Source organism: Ovis canadensis, chromosome 3 (genome assembly GCF_042477335.2).
Source record: "Ovis canadensis isolate MfBH-ARS-UI-01 breed Bighorn chromosome 3, ARS-UI_OviCan_v2, whole genome shotgun sequence".
In the NCBI taxonomy this organism is placed as follows: domain Eukaryota; kingdom Metazoa; phylum Chordata; class Mammalia; order Artiodactyla; family Bovidae; genus Ovis; species Ovis canadensis.
The window spans coordinates 182,193,561-182,212,555 of NC_091247.1; the positions used below are offsets into that span (position 1 = coordinate 182,193,561).

Sequence of the window (18,995 nt, forward strand, 5' to 3'; positions counted from 1 at the left end):
GGTAGGCAATGATGCCTTTTGTGGAGGTGGGATGACAGGAGGATGAGGATGGAGAGTGGGTGTGGACAGATGTTCATACAGAGTTCCATTTGGGACATGCTCAGTTTGAGGGTCTGAAAGCCATTGAAGCTATTTGGTCCAGTAGGCAGTTGTATGTGTGAGCATGCCAGCATGACAGAGAAGTGCCAGCGTCGGGCTGAGGGCTCAGATCAGCCTGGTCAACTCCCGACTTGTCACTTACCAGCTCTATGACTTGGGCAGTTTCCCTATCTCTGGAACAGGGCCCCCAAGAGCACCTACATTGTCATGCTGGTTGTGTGAGTTAATACATGGAAAGAGCTCAGATTTCAATAGTAAGTATCCAGTAAATGTTGGCTCCTTGTAACAACAATTATCATCATCATCTTAGCGACAGTAATTTTCTTGCCATTTCTCTCTTTCTAATTAAAATCAAGGACCTCTGTAGCTGGTAAACACTTCTAATGTTCCTGGAATGATTACTTTACCAGTCTGGGAGCTCCATGAACATGGGGTGGTGTCTGTGTCTTTCCATAAGCTCCCCTCCTGGTGCCCACTCACAGGACGCACCTCAGTAACCTTCATCCAGTCATGTGGAATTTAGCTTGATTCAAAAAAACAAAAAAAGGTGCTTATTTAAGAGAGGCAATCAGGCACTGAGGAGAGCAGAAGGGCCTCAGATACAGACAGGAGAGAAAATTGCAAATTCAGTGATGGTGACAATTCACAGCATCTTTGCTCCCCAAGATTTCACAAAGCAACCTCTTCCAGAGTTAGACAGTGGTCTGTTACAAGAAAGGTTTTCCTTACCGTTAGTCAGATCAGATACCCTCTCCCTGCGATATGCACACACATTCCCCTCGGGGCTCCAGACACCTCAGTATAGCACCTGCAGGCCCCACCTCTCCCTTTCTGGAAGCTTCTGTGATGTGTGCCCCAGGATCTAACCCTCTTCTCTCTGTCCTGTTCATTTTGCCCAAAGTGTCTGCCTTTACCAATGTGTGGGGAACATGTGCCCCTTAGATAAAGCCCACTGCCACACCAAGCATCACCCCTCCCTCTGTCTACACTTTGGTGGGGTCCATGATCTCATTTCCTGTTCTTTTCAAGTCACAGCACATGGCTCTACCCTTGCCCAGATTTCTTTTTAAAGTTCAATTTGCTCAGTATTTGCAAGAGTATTTTTATTTGCTGAATCTGGCCACGTTAGCTGTAAGAATCCCAGGTCCAAATTCCCATGAACTGGACTAAGACACCCTAGCGCACAGCCCCATTCTGTGCCCTAGAATTTCTCATCGTGGGTGCTGATGCCATGGCCTAAAGCCAGACTTGGCATCTTCAGCCCTCCCCCACCCATACCTGGGGAGCTCTCGGGCTTCCCTGGAAAGTCTTCCAACTGGGGTGGTCTTGGCTCCCCCACCTGCCATGAAAAAGTCTTAATATTGGAGTCCAGAGTCTGGGTCCAAGTCCAATACCTTTCTTAGTTCTTCCCAGGGCTCTCGTACAAATAGGCCCTTGGAGGCCTGGCGTGACGCCCAGTCCCTCAGGCCTGTGTGCAGACTAGACCCCAGGTCAATACCTAGCTTCCTTTCTCTGGACTCCATCTTCACTGCATCAGCTCCCTCTGGTGGCCAGAAGCAAACTCCTAGTGTCCTCTAAGAGCCCTACCATCACCTATACTGGGTTCCTTTTTCAGGACAGCCTTCCTCCAAGGTTCCTTTGCCAGCTGAAATGAGGGATAGATCAGGAACCCGGTAAACGGCCAAGGGCACACCCATCTCGCTCGATTCCTAGGACTCCCTCTGGAGTCCTCTTCATGCCCCAGGTTCTTTCCCCCAGGTCCTAGCCCTACTGAGAGGAGCCTTAGTGCCACAAACTCTCAGAACAATACTTCCTCTCATTTCTCCCAAGAATAAAAACGAAAGTTCCCTGGCAAACTTAACCATTCCTCTTGCGACAAAGTGGATTAGTTAGAGGCAGGACTAGAACCAGGAATTCTGAACCCCTGGCTCCTTTCCTGAGTATCTGCCCCCAGAATATGAAGGGGTCCGTGCCAGTGCTGACTCCTGCTGATGCAGGGCATAGAATTCACCAGCCTCGGGACAAGGGCCATCATATGAGAAATGGGTGCCTGCTCATACAGAAGACAAAATCCTCGTCCTCTGCTCCTCCCAGCCTGCACTCAGCCTCTGTCACTTCCTGCTTGAGCAGTGACTTCTTTCCATCCAGCTGGTTCTTTTAGCTCTAACACATCTCTCCACCTCCAGGGCCAGCTCCCCTCAAATTCATCCTCAACTCTCTCCCAGAGTTGGCCTTCCAACCACATCACTCCCGTGCCTGCTTAGAAACCTTCAGTGGCTCTTAAGAATAGTCTTAGGATTAAGTAAAGTGCCCCTCCCTCAGCTCCTGGCCCTCTGCCTGACAGTTTATGCCTCAAAAACACTAAAACCTCCAGGTAGCTCCTGTAGCCCACCACATCTCATGTCCACACCTTTACTCAGACAAGCCCTGCTCCAGGTTCTCCTACACTCTGTCCTTCTCTCTCCTTATTTAAGACACATCTCAGGGTCCCCCCCCAGGAAGCCTTGCTGGATCCCCTCGGTTCTGTTTGGTGCACACCTCTGATCATCTGTCACTGCAGTTGCCACGAGGCACCCCCGTGACCAGGGCCTGTGCCCTCCGTCCTTCCGGACCTTGTGCACCTCTTGCAAACAGGCACTCAGTAAATGCTTGGTCATTTGATTTGAAAACTCACCATGAGAAAAAGGTGACATCCTTTACAAGTAGAATTTGTACCCCTTTCTTCAATCCCTGATTCTCCTCCCGACACTTCCCTAAGCTGGCTCCCTCTGCCTCACTCGATTACTTGCTGGTGCATATTGCCACTAGGACTCTTATTTCATCTGGCCATATCTCTGCCATGCTTCCACTTTGGAAGCAGAGACTCCAGGCCTTCTGTGTCCATTCAGCTAACATTTTTAACACCTCCACATACTGCGTGCTGTCTGGACTGGATGCAGAGACTTGTTAGACAGGGTCTCTGCCCTCAAAAGTCCCCAGCCTGGAGGAGAATTTAGACAAGGAAAGAGGCAAATAGTATGAGCTGTGATGAGGGGACAGGGTGACATAGTAGGTGCCCAGGCCAGCTCTCCACAGACTGCCCTGGGCTCGCATCCCAGTTCCGCTGCTTGTTGGCTGTGTAGCCTTGGGTGAGTCCCGTATCTGTGTCTGTTTCCCATGGTAGGAGAGACACGGCCAAGCATCAGTTACAAAGGAGGAAGGATCAAGAGATGTCCGTATTCTAACTGGAGCCTGTGTGTGTGCTAAGTCGCTTCAGTTGTGTCTGACTCTTTGTGACCCATGCACTGTAGCCCAACAGGCTCTTCGGTCCATGGGTTTCTCCAAGCAAGAATACAGGAGTGAGTTGCCATGCCCTTATCCAGGAACTGGAACCTAGAAACGAGCAAGTGACATGAACAGCAAATGGAAAGTCTCCTTGGTGCTTCCTAAGTCTGTGCTCTCCAAGGACCAGCCCCCGGTGAAGCCACTGCACCCACCTGACCGTCTCTTCCTTCCTTAGGGCCGACGACTGCTTTTGCGCCTCTCGGAAGCTGGACGCAGTGGCCATCGAAGCCAAGTTTAAGCAGGACCTGGGTTTCCGGATGCTGAACTGTGGGCGGACGGACCTGGTGAAGCAGGCAGTGTCTCTCCTGGGGCCCGATGGGATCAACACCATGAGCGAACAGGTATGGGCCCTCCCAATGTCTGAATAGCCACCCCACCTCCACCATATGCCCCGCCCTAGGGCAAGAGGGAAACAGCAGGCACTGAATAGAGGCTCCCTCTACTGGTGATGAAGGGTGATTTTTTCGTTGTTGTTATTGGGTTTTTTCCCTTAGTTTTTATTTTTTAAGTTTTTAAAATATCTTATAAAAGTATCCTTGTTCATCTTTATAGAAGTTTCACGTGATCATTGCAGCTGAAATGGAAAATAGAGAAAAATAGACTTATTCCAGAGAGGAAATAATGCCATCATCCAAATAACTATCATTTATATTTAGCATGTGTCCTTCAAGTCCTTTTTCCGGCATGGTTAAAATTAGTTCTCTGCCGGCCTCTTAGTGCATCATGGAACTAATCCAAGCAGATTTTCACCAAACTTTCAGGATATGTTTAAGATACACAGAAGTCATTCTGAAGGACCCTAGGAGACGCCTCAGAATTAGTCAGCCGTCTCCCAAACCCCTAAAAGTGAGGTCCAGAGACCTTGTATGTCTATTGGGGAGATGTCCCCATGTGGATGAAGATGTCATGTGTGGAGGAAACAAACAGCAGCTTTCAATGTTAGCCCCAGATGGGAAATCACAAGACAGATGGAGCTGTCTCTCACGTGAGCGGCTCATGCAGCAAACTCCAGAGAAGCGGTATGAGCTAGCAGTTTTCCTGAGCAGCACCAGCGGAGCCCTAATACACACACACACACATTATTTTAAAAAAAAAAACGGATTTATTATATTTTTTCTTTTTTCAGTATTTTATATTAAAGATACTTTGTAATATCGTTACATGTTCTCTTTAAAATCACTTCAAATGGATACATTGGCTCAGATGGTAAAGAATCTGCCTGCAATGTGGCCCAACTGGGTTCGATCCCTGGGTCAGGAAGCTCCTCTGGAGAAGAAAACGCCAATGCACTCCAGTATTCTTGCCCGGAGAACTCCATGGACAGAGAAGCCTGGGGGGCTACAGTCCATGGGGTCGCAAAGAGTCAGACATGAATGAGCAACTAACAAAGTGGTCATATTATTTGTTCAGTTAAACGTAATTCAGTTGTTGGATTGTTTCTAATTACTTAAATCAATAGTACTGAGAGAGACATACTCACTACTCAAGTTTTTGCTCAAATCTGATTATTTCATTAGAGAAATGTTTTGACGTGGAAATAGTTGCTCAAATGCATCAATTTATCTTAAGGTCTTCAATCTCAAATTACTTCCTCAGAGGCTGTTTCTTTGTACACACTCTCCAACTATTTATGTGTACCCTGTTAATCTTTTACTTTCTTTTGCTTGTTTTTCATTAGAGCTTAATTGATTTTCTTCTTTATTTCAAAGCCCTCTTTACATATTAGGCATATAACCCTTTGTGATAATGTGACACAAATGTCTCAATTTATTGTTTACCTCTTAATTTTGTTTATGTTTTCAATCTTACATCCTCAATGCTGTCAAGACTTTCTTTTGTGATTTCTTCCATTGCTTTCATACCTTTCAGAAACAGATTCAGTTAGATGTCTTTTCTGGTTTTAATTTTTTTTTCTCTACATCTCTAATCAAACTGTAAATGATTTGGTATGAGATAAGGCTCTAACTTGAACATTTTCCCACATAGCTTTCTTCACAGCACTGTTTATTGAAAAATCCACCCCTTACTTCCTATTGGTTATGGTACTTTGTAATAAGCAGGAATCATGGGCAGATATGGAATTCCTGAAAACCATTCCTCATTCGCTTGCCTTTTACTTGTAAATGATAACGTCATTTACAGATAGAGTGCTGGGGTCATATTCAGAGGCACCAATTTCATTTGACACTGACCAGCAGGCTGTATAGAGCAAAGACGACACTTGTTAAATCCTGAGAGAGAAAATGCCATGGAAACAGGATTTACCAATCAGATAGCTTAGGGCTGATATTACAGAATCCAGAAAGTTCCTAAGAGGTTTCAGTTAAACCAGCCACTTGTTTTAGCAAACACTCTTAGATCTGTTGCACCCTAAGACACGCAAACAAAATCCTCCAACTTAAGCCCAGATAAATGAAAAAAAAAAAAAAAGACAATTTATGTTTTTCTTCTTGCTTCCATGTTGGTTTTCAAAATATTGAGGATTGTAAAGCTGTACATTTACTTTAGAATGCTAGATTCGGAGAACAAGCATAGTCTCTTTCACATGAGTAAGATTTTCCGTTTGTTATTGTCGAGTGACACAACCACCTTGTAAACCTTCTCCGTTCTCTGGTTTTTAACTCACCGCAGGGCATGACCCCCCTGATGTACGCCTGTGTCCGTGGGGACGAGGCAATGGTTCAGATGCTGCTGGATGCCGGAGCTGACCTGAATGTGGAGGTGAGGGTGCAGAGGGCTGCAGGGCCCCTGGGCCTGGCAGTCCCTGGGGAAGGCAAGCAAAGAGAGGGGGGCTTTATCTCTCAAGAGCCACCACTGAGAGTGCTCAGTCCAGCAAATAGGTCAGACAAGCTTTTGGATTTCCTCCATCCTGAGGCCCCAGCCCAACCAGACTCCAAGAAGCTGCCTGCAAGTATTTTTCATTTTAAAACAACCCGTGTGGCTGCACAGAGCTCTAACTTTTCCCTTGGCTCAGCAATACCGAGTCTCTGATCCTTCCCACTGCTCCATTCCTCCTGGGATCCGACAGAGAAAGCTCTCCTGAACCACCAGCCCTTCCCACTGCCAAATACAAAGCTGGTCCACATCCCCTGTGACCCCCAGATCTTCCACCCTCCCTCACCGAATCCTGATTGGCCCACTTGGTTGGCCTGCTGAAGCCACGGGTCTCAAAGCTAATTGCTGAGCTTCCTCGAGGCCATATGACATAGTGGAAAGCATGCCCCGACAGGCTTTAGAATTTGATACGTGGGTTCAGATTCTGAAACCGCTGCATCTTAGTAACTTGCTTTTCTGCTTGGGCGAGTGGTTTCACCTTCCTGAGCCACAGTGTTCCCCTTTGTGAAATGGGAGAATAATCACGCCATCAGAAATAAATATAGAGGAGCATCAGTTTGGAATTCAGTTAATATTGGTGCCCCCCTCAGGGCTTATGATAGGTGAAATTGTACTTCTTGAACATATTCTATGCTGTCTTAAGACCCACTCTCACAAAAAAGAAACATAAGGCAACCGACTTTCTTCTAGCAGTTCCGAGGTTGGGAAGATTGATGGACTTGCTGAAGTCCTAACTCAGCCACTCCAGAAAACTTTTTTTTTTAGTTCAAAATTAGATGCTCTTGTAGTCTTAGTACTGTGCTTTAAAAAAAAAAAATTGCTTTATATTCATCTGAGGAAAACAGGCAGTAGGCATGGTTTGGGATCCAAGACCATCTGGGATCTTATAGGTTTTCAAGTATTGGGGGGTTTTGTTCCCTGATATGAATCCCCAAGCACCATGCACATCCCTGCACGAGCTCCTCAGTTTTGGGTCTCTGGTCCTCTAGCCCATCCCATAGCTCCCAGCTCAAGGTCCTCGCCTAGCCAGTGGTTAGAGAACTCAACTCTTCTGAAAGCAGCAGACATCACAGTTGTATGGCCCCGGGAATGTTTAGAAGAAAAGCCGTGGGCGGGTGACAGACCATGCTGCAGGACCCTAGCCTGTCCTGTCCACTGTCCTGCAGCCTGTCTCTTGGTCTGTGGTGTTTTGAGGTCCCCATGTGGGAAGACCAATATCAGATTTCTCATTCATGCCCAAGAAAGGTTTGTGCCTAGGTTTCCAGTAGCATGAGCATCCTTGTCAACCAGGAAGCCAGCAGAAGCATGAAATGAGGACAGTGTGGGAGGAGCTGTGACCAGGCAGTGATCTTCCTCCATCAGATGGGAGGTGGTCTTGCTTGACTTGGAAGCTCAAAGCAGACCTCCCCTTGTGTGGGGTTTGCCACTGCCGAGAATTTCCCCTAAAGATGTGGATGTGATGGTGGCGGCCTCACCTGACATCCTGTAGCTCCCAGAAGCCCACCCTCCCTTAAGCAGGAAGAGCAGACAGGCAGGGGAGCTGGTTCATTGTAGCCACCATTACAATTTCTTCAAGACTCCTTAGAGGCAGTCAGCAGTCACCCATTTAACTCTCTTCTAATGAGCAGCAAAGGAGTTTTTGTTGCATACAGAGGATATAAAGTCACTACCCTGTATGTCTCCAGCGTTGCCCAAGGTGCCTTCCAGGACATCCTCTGTGCATCTCTAGCCTGCGTGCCCAGCCACAGATAGGTCAGATTTGCTAGTCTAAGTGTTTTGAAGGTCACATTTTGAAAATGATTTCGATTTGTTTATAGGTTGTCAGTACTCCTCATAAATATCCATCCGTCCACCCCGAGACCCGCCATTGGACGGCTCTGACCTTTGCTGTGTTGCATGGACATATTCCTGTAGTTCAGGTATTAACGTATTTCCCTACCCACATCTGACCTTTAACTGTACCTCTTTCATTATGCAAATCTGTACCTCTCCCGGCATGCCTATTCCCCCAGAGATTCATATTGGTTAATTGCAATGAAATACAGCACATTCATATTATATGAATGAAAATACTATGTGGAATGATCTATATGGCCTGGCTTTAACCAATATGAACTGATCACATACCTACATGCAGCCTTACACACAGAGTGGCAAACCTACCAAGTTGTTCCCAGTGGCTCAAGGGTGGGGCCTGAGCTATGATTTTGTGGATTTGTTCATTTTTCCTTGTCATAACGTGAACCTAAGACATGGCTGGTGTGAGACCTTAGAAACTTCCCTTAGGTGTGACCCCAGTGTTTGCACAGAGTCTAGAGGTTTCCAACCGTGGAAAGAAGCAGCCGAGCTGCCAAGGGAGTGATTCCAAATGACATTTGCTTGGATCCCACTTATGGAGAATCCCACATAAGAGGTCTAGGGTAGGGTCTTCATGTGTGTCTTCTGGAGCAGGTACCCGAATATGGAGAGATGTCCTCATCCAAGATCCTTTGGGCACATAAGTTGTTTTGCCCTCACCATTTCTGGTTGTTGTAGAGTTGGTGTTCAGTGGACAGCCATCCAGTATATTCTAGATCTTAAACTCGGTTCATTCTAGATCTTAAAACTTTACTTCATTGGAAAAAAAGAGATTGGCACCCCACCCCACCCCAGTTCCCTGACCACATCTGGCCCCATAGTGAATGCTGAGTTTCAGATACATCAGGAACTCCTCTCCTTTTATGTGCTCCAAGCCTCTTAGAATTACACAGAGCAGAAAATAGGATGTCAGGGACCCCTCGGCAATCTTGGAGTTTCATAGGAATCCTTTATTGTTTCCTAGGTCATGGGAATCCTCAACACACATCAAAGGCCTGTTTCAGGAGGTTGAGCGTGTGACATGTCACACCAAGAGCTGACTTCTGCCTGTAGAACATCATGACCAGCCCAGTCCTAGTAGAGGAATCTAAAAAAGAAGGGGTTGGAGGGTGGCCTAGTGGATACAAATAACATCCCTTAATGTGCAGTGGCATCCCCAGCCTTTAAATCAGGAATAAGAGCAGCGGGCAGCCACGCAAAGCCAAAGGGAAGTCAGGTCACCTCTCTGCTGCAGGTGCACACATGACGGAATGCCAAGTAGGCAGCCCCTCCTGACTATGCCCTCAGGTAGTCCTGTGCAGGTAAAATAGGCATTTCCCCCTCATTTACATCAGCAGTGCTGACAGCTCATTCACTGTGAGATCCGGCATGAACAGAATCTCCATTTTTAGGAAGCCCAGATATCTTAAAGAATGCACAGAATGGAGTCATATGCAGCAGCACTCCTGGAAGCTCATTCTGCCACTTTATTCACTGATCTTGCTGGCCAGGAGGCTCAGCATTTGCTGAGCTGAGTTTCTAGGATGTTCCAGAAGGGATTCTTATCCCGGTTGGCCCAGTGATCCCCAAAGTCCTTCAGAACTTTTAAGATTCTATGGTTCTAAGAGACCTCTCTAATATTCTGAGGCTTTTTGTCACTGATCCCCAGAGGAAGTTCTCTAGCAGTGTGGTGCCACGAAATTCTAGCTCAGTGCTTCTAGAAACATTAATGTACATAGAAATCACCTGGAGAGCTTGTTGAAATGCAGATTCTAATCATTTGTTCTGGGGTGAAGCCTGAGAACCAGCATTTCAAACAAACTCCCCGGGGATGCTGACGCTACTGTCTGTGGACCACAATTTGAGTGATTTGAGTGGTCTGAGGCCCTGGGAGATGTGAGAGGCTCCTAGTTCACCCTCTGAGGTGCAGTTGCCCTCCCCCTGTGCACGTGGTCATGGACCCAGAGGAGAGCAGGAACATTGGCACCACACTGATTTCCACCAGCTTTTCCTGGCGTGTCCTTTAAACATCTCAATGGCCACTCTGCCTCCACAGCTCCTCCTGGACGCCGGGGCCAAGGTGGAGGGCTCTGTGGAGCTCGGCGAGGAGAACTACTCAGAAACGCCCCTCCAGCTCGCAGCCGCCGTAGGTAAGAGTCTCTGATGCTCGTCCCAGCCAAGGGGCTCCAGCACCCTGTCCCTTGATGTGTCTGTGACTGTGTGTTTGCTTGATTCTCTTATCAAACCCCCTTCTCTGGGCTTGCAGGAAATTTTGAACTGGTTAGTTTGCTGTTGGAGCGAGGCGCGGACCCCTTGATAGGAACCATGTACAGGAATGGAATTTCTACCACCCCCCAGGGTGATATGAACTCTTTCAGCCAGGCCGCAGCCCATGGACACAGGTAGGCTAGGATGGGCCATGAGGTCCCAAGTGGTGCTTGTTAAAAATGCAGATTCCCAGGCCTACCCCAGACTCACTGCATCTCTGGATGTGGGGCCCAGAGGCAGTCCAGGCCTGGCCAACTTCACATATTGCACGTCCACGGGTCCTTCCCCAACCGGCTTTCATCTCACAGACGTCACTCTTTGCCAGTGTTGGTCAGAGTTCATCACATCACCTGTCATGACCTAAGAAGAATCCATTTAAAGAATAATAAAACCTCTCATGTTTGGTTACTTCCCATCTACATTTCCTTCAGGATTTACCCCATCCGATTTTACTACGTGTAACCCCAAGCGAAGCAAATTCACCATGGGGGGAGTGTAGGCAGACTTAAAAGGGCAGAGTTCTAGAACCTTCTAGATATTTGGTGAAAGCACTTAGCCCAAGTCATCCTCAAGGAAACGCAGCCAGTCCCGCCCCACCATCTCCTCCAGCCTCAACAGGTAGTGCCCTGGTCACACCTCTGAAACCACCACTCCAGAGTTGTCCCATCCTTCTTTTGTCCCAAGTTGAGAGGGTTCCCCACATCCCCCGCCCCGCCCCCACCCTGGCACAGCCCTTGCATCTCTGAGTGTCTTCCTCTCTGGGTTTATGATTGACAGGAATGTGTTCCGCAAACTGCTCGCTCAACCAGAGAAGGAGAAGAGTGATATCCTGTCCCTGGAGGAGATTCTGGCTGAGGGGACTGACCTGGCGGAGACAGCCCCGCCCCCCCTGTGTGCCAGCCGCAACAGCAAGGCCAAACTCAGAGCCCTGAGGGAGGCCATGTATCACAGCGCTGAGCATGGCTACGTGGATGTCACAATTGATATCAGGAGCATAGGTCAGTCTGGGGGCCTTCCACGGCTGGGCACGGTGCCTCCACCCAGCTCCAGGTCACATGCCCACATGTGCGTGCACACACACACATGCACATGCACACTCCCCTGTGCACACACCCCTTGCAGCTCAGGGAACTTCTCATTTGCTGGTTGGAGCACTTCTGGGCTAAGGCCCCACATGGTCCCCATAGACAGCAGCATTCTGCCGGCCCCAGAAACCCACCTTCAGGCCACCCTTCCACGATTCCCAAACCCTGGACCCTGAGTTAGGAATCCGAATCACCTGGGGAGCTTGTCTGAATACAGATTGCCAGGCCCTACACCCAGAGGCTCTGCTGTTGAGGGTCTGGATGGATAAAGGCTGGAAATCTTTATATTTAACAATCATCCCAGGTGGTTCCCAGTGGTTGGAGAATCGCTGCCTGAGAGCACTCAGATCCATGAAGCAGCTGCTGGCGTCAGCTAGGATGAGGGCATCCCGTCCCTAGGGGGTTCCCCCTACTATAGGAGCAAAGCCATGCCCAAGGGAAAATTGGGTGTCTCTCCCTTGAGCAGGCTAGCCCAGGGCCATCTCTTCCATGCATCTGGGGAACAGGCTAGTCCAGCCCTCACCCAGCTAATGGCACCAGCTCTGGCCCAGAAATAGCAGGGTGCAGCAAGGGCTGTAAACACAGGGTGTGGCAGGTCAGGATAGGCTGAGGCCTCCAGTGCTATTCTGGAAACTTGTCTCTCTCAGAGAGTGGCTGTTGAGTATGGGGGATATTATGCCATTCCCCTGGCAGCCTGTGTAGCTGGATTCTGAAGCTCAAGACTCTGAATGGTGCATTTATAAGCAGTAGCAAGTGCCCCAGCCTCACGGTTGGGGGCAGAAGCGAGTCACAGCCATCAGCTGCTGGAGAGGTTTCTATTAAGGGAGGAAGACCTGATGAAGTGCCTGAAGATGGAAATGTTGTTTTGCACACGGCAGCAGTATCCTCCTGTGTCTTCATATTCAGATGGAAATGCCCGCCCTGGCCAGAGCAGCTGACAGTGAGGTCCACTGTGGGTTTCACCAGCTCAAAGCTCTGGGCATGGAAGCAGAGGGGATGGGGAAGGAAGAGGTCAGAACTCAGAAGGCTGCAGTCTGCATTACAGTTTCAATACTCTACACAGTGATTACACTTTGTAAACTGTAGTCCCCAATACAGAGAAGGCAATGGCACCCCACTCCAGTACTCTTGCCTGGAAACTCCCATGGGCAGAGGAGCCTGGTGGGCTGCAGTCCATGGGGTCACGAAGAGTCAGACATGACTGAGCGACTTCACTTTCACTTTTCACTTTCATGCATTGGAGAAGGAAATGGCAACCCACTCCAGTGTTCTTGCCTGGAGAATTCCAGGATGGGGGAGCCTAGTGGGCTGCCATCTATGGGGTCGCACAGAGTCGGACACAACTGAAGCAACTTAGCAGCGGCAGCAGCCCCTAATAACACGAGGAGCGTGCAGAACTGGATACCCATAGTTAACGGACTCGAATTATGACCTTTAATTTTAACTTCTGCAAGTCTTTGGGAAAGAAGAAACAAAACAGCTCTGACTCTATGCAATGAAAGGCGGTCTCTTGGTCTCATGATCTGGTAATGTCCTCAGGAAAGGCCAGCTTCCACATAGAAACACGCCTTCTCCTCTGGTTGTTGTCTCCCCTCCCCTCCCTCACCCCGCCCTCCCCCTTCCAGGTGTCCCGTGGACCCTGCACACGTGGCTGGAGTCTTTGCGGATCGCCTTCCAGCAGCACCGCAGGCCTCTCATTCAGTGCCTGTTGAAGGAGTTCAAGACCATTCAGGAGGAAGAGTACACGGAGGAGCTGGTCACTCAGGGCCTGCCCCTGATGTTTGAGATCTTGAAAGCCAGCAAGGTACGAGGGCCTCCTGTGGGCAGGGAGCACAGCTGGGGGGTTCTGATCTCGGCGCTCCTGCCCCTCGGGTGGGAACCTTGCAGTCACTGGTCTGGTACCCTGGCTGCTTACAGCTGCTTGTGCGGCCACTCGCAAGGCAACTGCTCTGCTGAGCACCTGTCCTGTCCCAGGTGCTTGGGCACACGGGACTAAGTAAAGGATACCTTCCGGCCAGGGAACTTGCACAAAAGTGGGGGTGCTACAGCCCAAGCGTACCTGAGGTGGCTTGTGAAACAGCGTTAAATTGTGTGGCAAAGGCTCTGAGGAGTGTGGGAAGGTTGGGGGAAGGTGTCACTGAGATGCTGAGACCAGGGCAGGCCTGGACAGACAGTAGGACATAGGACATTGGGAATCCAAGGGGAAGAGGGAAATGAGTGTAGCTGCCTTGGATGCAGACCCCACAGGGGTCCCTGGAAAGCCAGGCCCCGAGAAGGCTTTTCAGGTCTGAGGACAGCATGTGCCTAGCCCTTCAGGCTCACTCCCCGTTCTTCAGGGACCCCTGCATTCCTGTTGACACTTCGTTCCCAGCATCAGGAAAACGCTGCAACCCCTGCACAACAGGTCCTTCTAAGACAGTGGAGGCTGTGAGGTGTCAGAGAATTAGGCCTCTGAACCAAAAGGGCTGCATGGATTTCCCTGCCAGAGCGGGGAGGGGAGTATGGAGCAGCCTGCTCTATAGGGTGGGGGGACAGCCCCACAGCAAAGCCCTGGCAACACATCCGGCTGATTTCTGAGCCTCGGAGCACCTGGCCCAGAGTCCAGTGTGGGTCCCATCAGTTATTCTCATTAGCACCGGAGACTTAAGGGCCCCTGTGGGCTGGATATATGCCTAATGTCAAGCCCCACTTAGACCCAGAATGGGAGCAGGTGTGCCAGGCCTCAGGTAATGAGCCTCAGCGATTCCACAAAGAGCAGAACCCACTGGAAGCATTTCAAAACCAAACTCTCCCTCAGCCCTCACCCATCCCCCCAGCTTGAAAAGAAATAAATAGATAAGCCCTGAAATTACCTAAGAGACCACCTTAGTGAAAAACGTTGCTGGGTCTGTTCCCAGAGTCTGGTGTTGTAATTGGTTTTTGGTTTGTTTGTTTGTTTTTCCTTCTATGGGCTGTAATGGGAATTCCAGAAATTACTAAGACATGCTGTGTATTAAGGAAACCTAATCTATGGATTTTTTAAGTAAATTTATTTTGAAGTACGGCATACATCAGAAAAGTGCCCAGGTCATAGCTGTGGAGTCTAATGAATTTTCACAAGGCAAACTTACTCGTGTGATCAGCATCCAGACCAAGAAACAGAACCTTGCTAGCATTCCTGCAGGCGCCTTGGGTCCCACTGAACCACTAATCGGCCCCCTAAAGAGCACCCACAGCAGCTGATAGCAGTAGCTAGAGGCCTAAAAGCAAGGAGGGAGGGGCCTTTGGCAGGAGATGTGGACCAGAGCAGGCTTCCCCGGTGGCCCCGGTGGTAAAGAACCTGCCTGCCAGTGCAAGAGACTTAAGAGACGTGGGTTCAGTTCCTGGGTTGGGAAGATTCCCTGGAGAAGGGCATGGCAACCCATTCCAGTATTCTTGCCTGGAGATTCCCATGGACGAAAGAGCCCAGCAGGCTACAATCCGTGGGGTCACACGGAGCTGGACACAACTGAAGTGACCTAACCCACACCCCTGCACGTGTACTAGAGCCTGCTCCGTCCAGCTGTCCTGATCTTGGAGGGGAGGGGGAGGCAGGGATGGGGCAGGAGCACTCATGGTCAGGAGACAGCAGTCTGGGAAAAGGCACATTCAAGAGTCAGGTTTGCCCTGTATGACCAACAGGAAAGCCCATCTATGTCTGTAACGTATATATATGAGTGTCCATATTAAATAGGTGGCTCAGTTGTAAAGAGTCCACCAGTCAGTGCAGGAGATGCAGGTTCGATCCTTGGGTCACAAAGATCCCCTAGAGAAGGAAATGGTAACCCACTCCAGCATTCTTCCTGGGATAATCCCACAGACAGAAGAGCCTGGCAGACTACAGTCCATGAGATCACGGAGTCAGACATGACTGAGTACATGTGCAGGACAAGGGTGTCCATAACAGTGTTTCCTGTGATAGGAAACAATTGGGAACACCTCCAATACCCATTAACGTAGAATGGGCAAATACATTGTATGTTCACAGCGTGCATGTGTACCAAGTCGTTTCAGCCGTGTCTGACTCTTTACACGCCTATGGACTGTAGTCCGCCAGGCTTCTCTGTTCATGGGATTCTGCAGGCAAGGATGCTGGAGTGGGTTGCCATGCCCTCCTCCAGTATATTCACTGCATGAAATAATAAACCAAAATGGGTATTTTTTTAACACCAAAAACATTTCACACTGAGGTATAACCAATTAACAATGTTGTGATAGTTTCAGGTGAATAGCGAAGGGACTCAGCCATACGTGTACATGTATCCATTATCCCCCAAACCTCCCTCCCATCCAGGCTGCCACATTACATTGAGCAGAATTCCATATGCTATACAATAGGTCTTTGTTGGTTATCCATTTTAAATCTAGCGGTGTGTACATGACCTTCCCAAAACAGAAGCAACCTAAATGTCCATTGACAGACGAATGAATAAAGACGTGGTACATATATACAATGGAATATTATTCAGCCATTAAAAAGAGTGAAATAATGCCATTTGTGGCAACATGGATGGACCTAGAGAGTGCCATAGTGAGTGAAGTAACTCAGAGGAGAAATACCGTATTACATCCCTTGCATGTGGACTCTAAGAAGAAATTACAACTGACAAAATAGAAGGAGACTCACAGACTTAGTTAGGGACTTTGGGAGATGTGGTATTAATACTGACTCAGTTCAGTTCAGTCAATCAGTCATGTCTAGCACTTTGCGACCCCATGAACTGCAGCACGCCAGGCTTCCCTGTCCATCACCAACTCCTGGAGCCTACTCAAACTCATGTCCATCGAGTCAGTGATGCCATCCAACCATCTCATCCTCCATCATACCCTTCTCCTCCTGCCTCAGTCTTTCCCAGCATCAGGATCTTTTCCAATGATTCAGTTCTTTGCATCAGGTGGTCAAAGTATTGGAGCTTCAGCATCAGTCCTTCCAATGAATATTTAGGACTGATTTCCTTTACAGTTGACTGGTTTGATCTCCTTGCAGTCCAAGGGACTCTCAAGAGTCTTCTCCAACACCACAGTTCTACAGAGGGCAAAAAATAGGTGATCAGTTTCTGGTGGCTACAGGGTCAAGTCAAGCATTCTCCAAGCACAGTGATATTCCTGTGGTCAGAAGTCTGGAGAGAGATGATGGCAGACAGTTGAGAAAGTGCTGCAAAGCTCTGCCCTCAGAAAGTATCCTCTTGGAAGGCATGAGTAGCAATGCATTGTTCCTGCTCTCTCCACTAACAAATTCCTGTTCAGATCATGTCTGCTGCTCTGTGTGAACAAACATCTGGTTCTATCAGAGTAGTGAACAAGAATGTAGAATTCCTGTAAACTTAATAAATCCACTTTGCAGTCAACTGAGAGAATCATAGCCATCCTGTCAAGTGAAGCGGATGCTTTCTCCCCATCTTTGACGCGCGCTTGGTCAGATATTACTTGACATCTGGTTGCAGGTGTGCTTTTTTGCTCCCACTTCTATTCATTTATTTATTTGGCTGCACCAGGTCTTAGTGGCTGCACACAGGATCTTCAGTCTTCGTTGTGGCATATGGGATCTACTTCCCTGACCAGGGATCAACCAGGGGACCCCTGCACTGGGAGCTTGGAGTCTTAGCCACTGAACCACCAGGGAAGTGCCATCCCCACTTCTAAATTTTATCTTTAAATATCTAAAGAATTCAGTTTCTCTAGATTTCCCTAGGAGTAGAACAATGCAGTCACTGTTTAAAAATAGGTCTGTTTAAAGAGAGCTTCTGGCCATTTATACATACATACATAAATTTATACATACATAATTTTTCTGGACATTTATCCATTCCACAGTCGTGAGTGCCCACTAGTCTACAGCAGTGGTGGGATGTTCTTTACCCTCCTGGAGCTTACTGTGTCCAGGGAAGGGGCATACCCACAGTAAGCCAGGACATAAATCAGCAAAAGAGGGTGAGAGCAAGATAAACACTATGAAAAATACAATGATCTTGGACAACGATGTAGTCTCTGGGGGGTGGGGCAGGCAAGGTCTAATCTAGACAGGATGATAAGAAAAGTCTCCCAGAGGAGGTAGTGTATGAACAACCACCTAAGTGAGGAAGAGCTGCCAGCCACACACAGGCCTGGAGCAAAAGCATTCCACTCGGGGATCGGGAACCTGGAAAAGCGAAGTTCCTGGTGGGAATGTGCTTGATGTGCTGGAGAACCTGCAAGTGGAGGGACATAGGAGGAAGTATGAGAGGTGAAGTCAGACTGCACGGGGCCTTTCTCCAGGGTGCACATTTGGGGTTTTCCTCCACGTGCACTGAACAGAACACCACTGGGGACTTTAGCCAAGGGCGAGATGTGGGCTATGCAGCTTTATTTTTCTCCTTGTGACTTGTACACTTTTTAAGTTTTATTTCCCTACTTTTTAAAAATTTACCTTTTTAAATTAAACTTTTTATTTTGAGACAGTTGCAGATTCTCATGCAGTTGTAGGAAAACATACAGAGAGATTACTTTGCTTCCCCCACTGACAGTATCTTGCAAAATGACAGTTAAATGTCGCAGCCAAGATACTGACATGGTGCTGTCATCGTGCAGAAAATTTCCATCGCCCTAAGGCTCCCTCGCATTGCTCTTTTTTTTTTCTTTTTTTTTTTCTTTTCTTTTTTTTTTTCCGGCTTGGGGATCTTAGTTCCCTGACCAGGAATCAAGCCCAGGCCCCTTGCAGTGGAAGCGCAGAGTCTTAACCACTGGACTGCCAAGGGAGTCCTTCTTTTTTCTTTCTTTTTTTCATGTTACTCTTTTAAAGCTACCCTCATATCCTTCTGCCCCGACTCCCTCTTTATGCTCTGGTAACCGCTATTCTGGTCTCCATTTCTCTAATCTTGTCATTTCAAGAATGTGATTTAAATGGAATCACACAGTAGGAAACTTTAGGATTGGGTTTTTCTTACTCAGTATAATTCTCTGAAGGTTCCTCCAGGTCATTGCATGTGTTGATAGTTTGTTTCTTCCTGTTGCTGCATAGTACTCTATGGTATGGACCAATTGCAGTTTAGTAACCACTCATTCATTGAAGGACATCTGAGTTGTTTCCAGTTTTGAGCTATTACAAATAAGGCTACTATAACATTCCAGCACAGGTGTTTGATGTGAATATGTCTTCATTTCTCTGGGATAAATGCTCAGGAGTGCAATTGCTGGGTTGTATGGTAGTTGCATATTTAGTTTCTAAAGATGCTGCTTAACTGTTTTTGAGACAGGCTGCACCATTTTACATTCCCACCAGCAAAATATGAGTAATGAAATTTCTCCACATTCTCACTGTTTGGTGCTATTGCTATCTTTTTATTTTAGCCATTCTGATCGATGTGTAAGTGGTATCTCATTGTGGTTTTAATTTGCATTTCCCTAAATGGCTAATGATGTTGAACATATTTTCATGTGTTTTTTTGCCATCTGTATATGCTCTTCAGTGAAATGTCTGTGTCCTTTGCCTGTGTTCTAATTAAACTGGTTTTTCACTGTTGAATGTTGAGAGTTCTTTGTAAATTCTAGAAA

The 18,995-nt window shown here is 48.0% G+C and overlaps 1 protein-coding gene across 1 annotated transcript in view; it reads left to right on the forward strand.

The window, feature by feature from the left end:
• Positions 1 to 18,995, forward strand: part of ABTB3 (ankyrin repeat and BTB domain containing 3) — a 323,604-nt gene that overhangs the window by 268,934 nt on the left and 35,675 nt on the right. Inside the window, exons 5-11 of the mRNA XM_069585255.1 lie at positions 3,599 to 3,764; positions 6,055 to 6,144; positions 8,076 to 8,177; positions 10,151 to 10,244; positions 10,361 to 10,496; positions 11,140 to 11,360; positions 13,073 to 13,251. Coding sequence (XP_069441356.1) covers positions 3,599 to 3,764; positions 6,055 to 6,144; positions 8,076 to 8,177; positions 10,151 to 10,244; positions 10,361 to 10,496; positions 11,140 to 11,360; positions 13,073 to 13,251 — 988 coding nt within the window. The remainder of the gene's footprint in view (positions 1 to 3,598; positions 3,765 to 6,054; positions 6,145 to 8,075; positions 8,178 to 10,150; positions 10,245 to 10,360; positions 10,497 to 11,139; positions 11,361 to 13,072; positions 13,252 to 18,995) is intronic.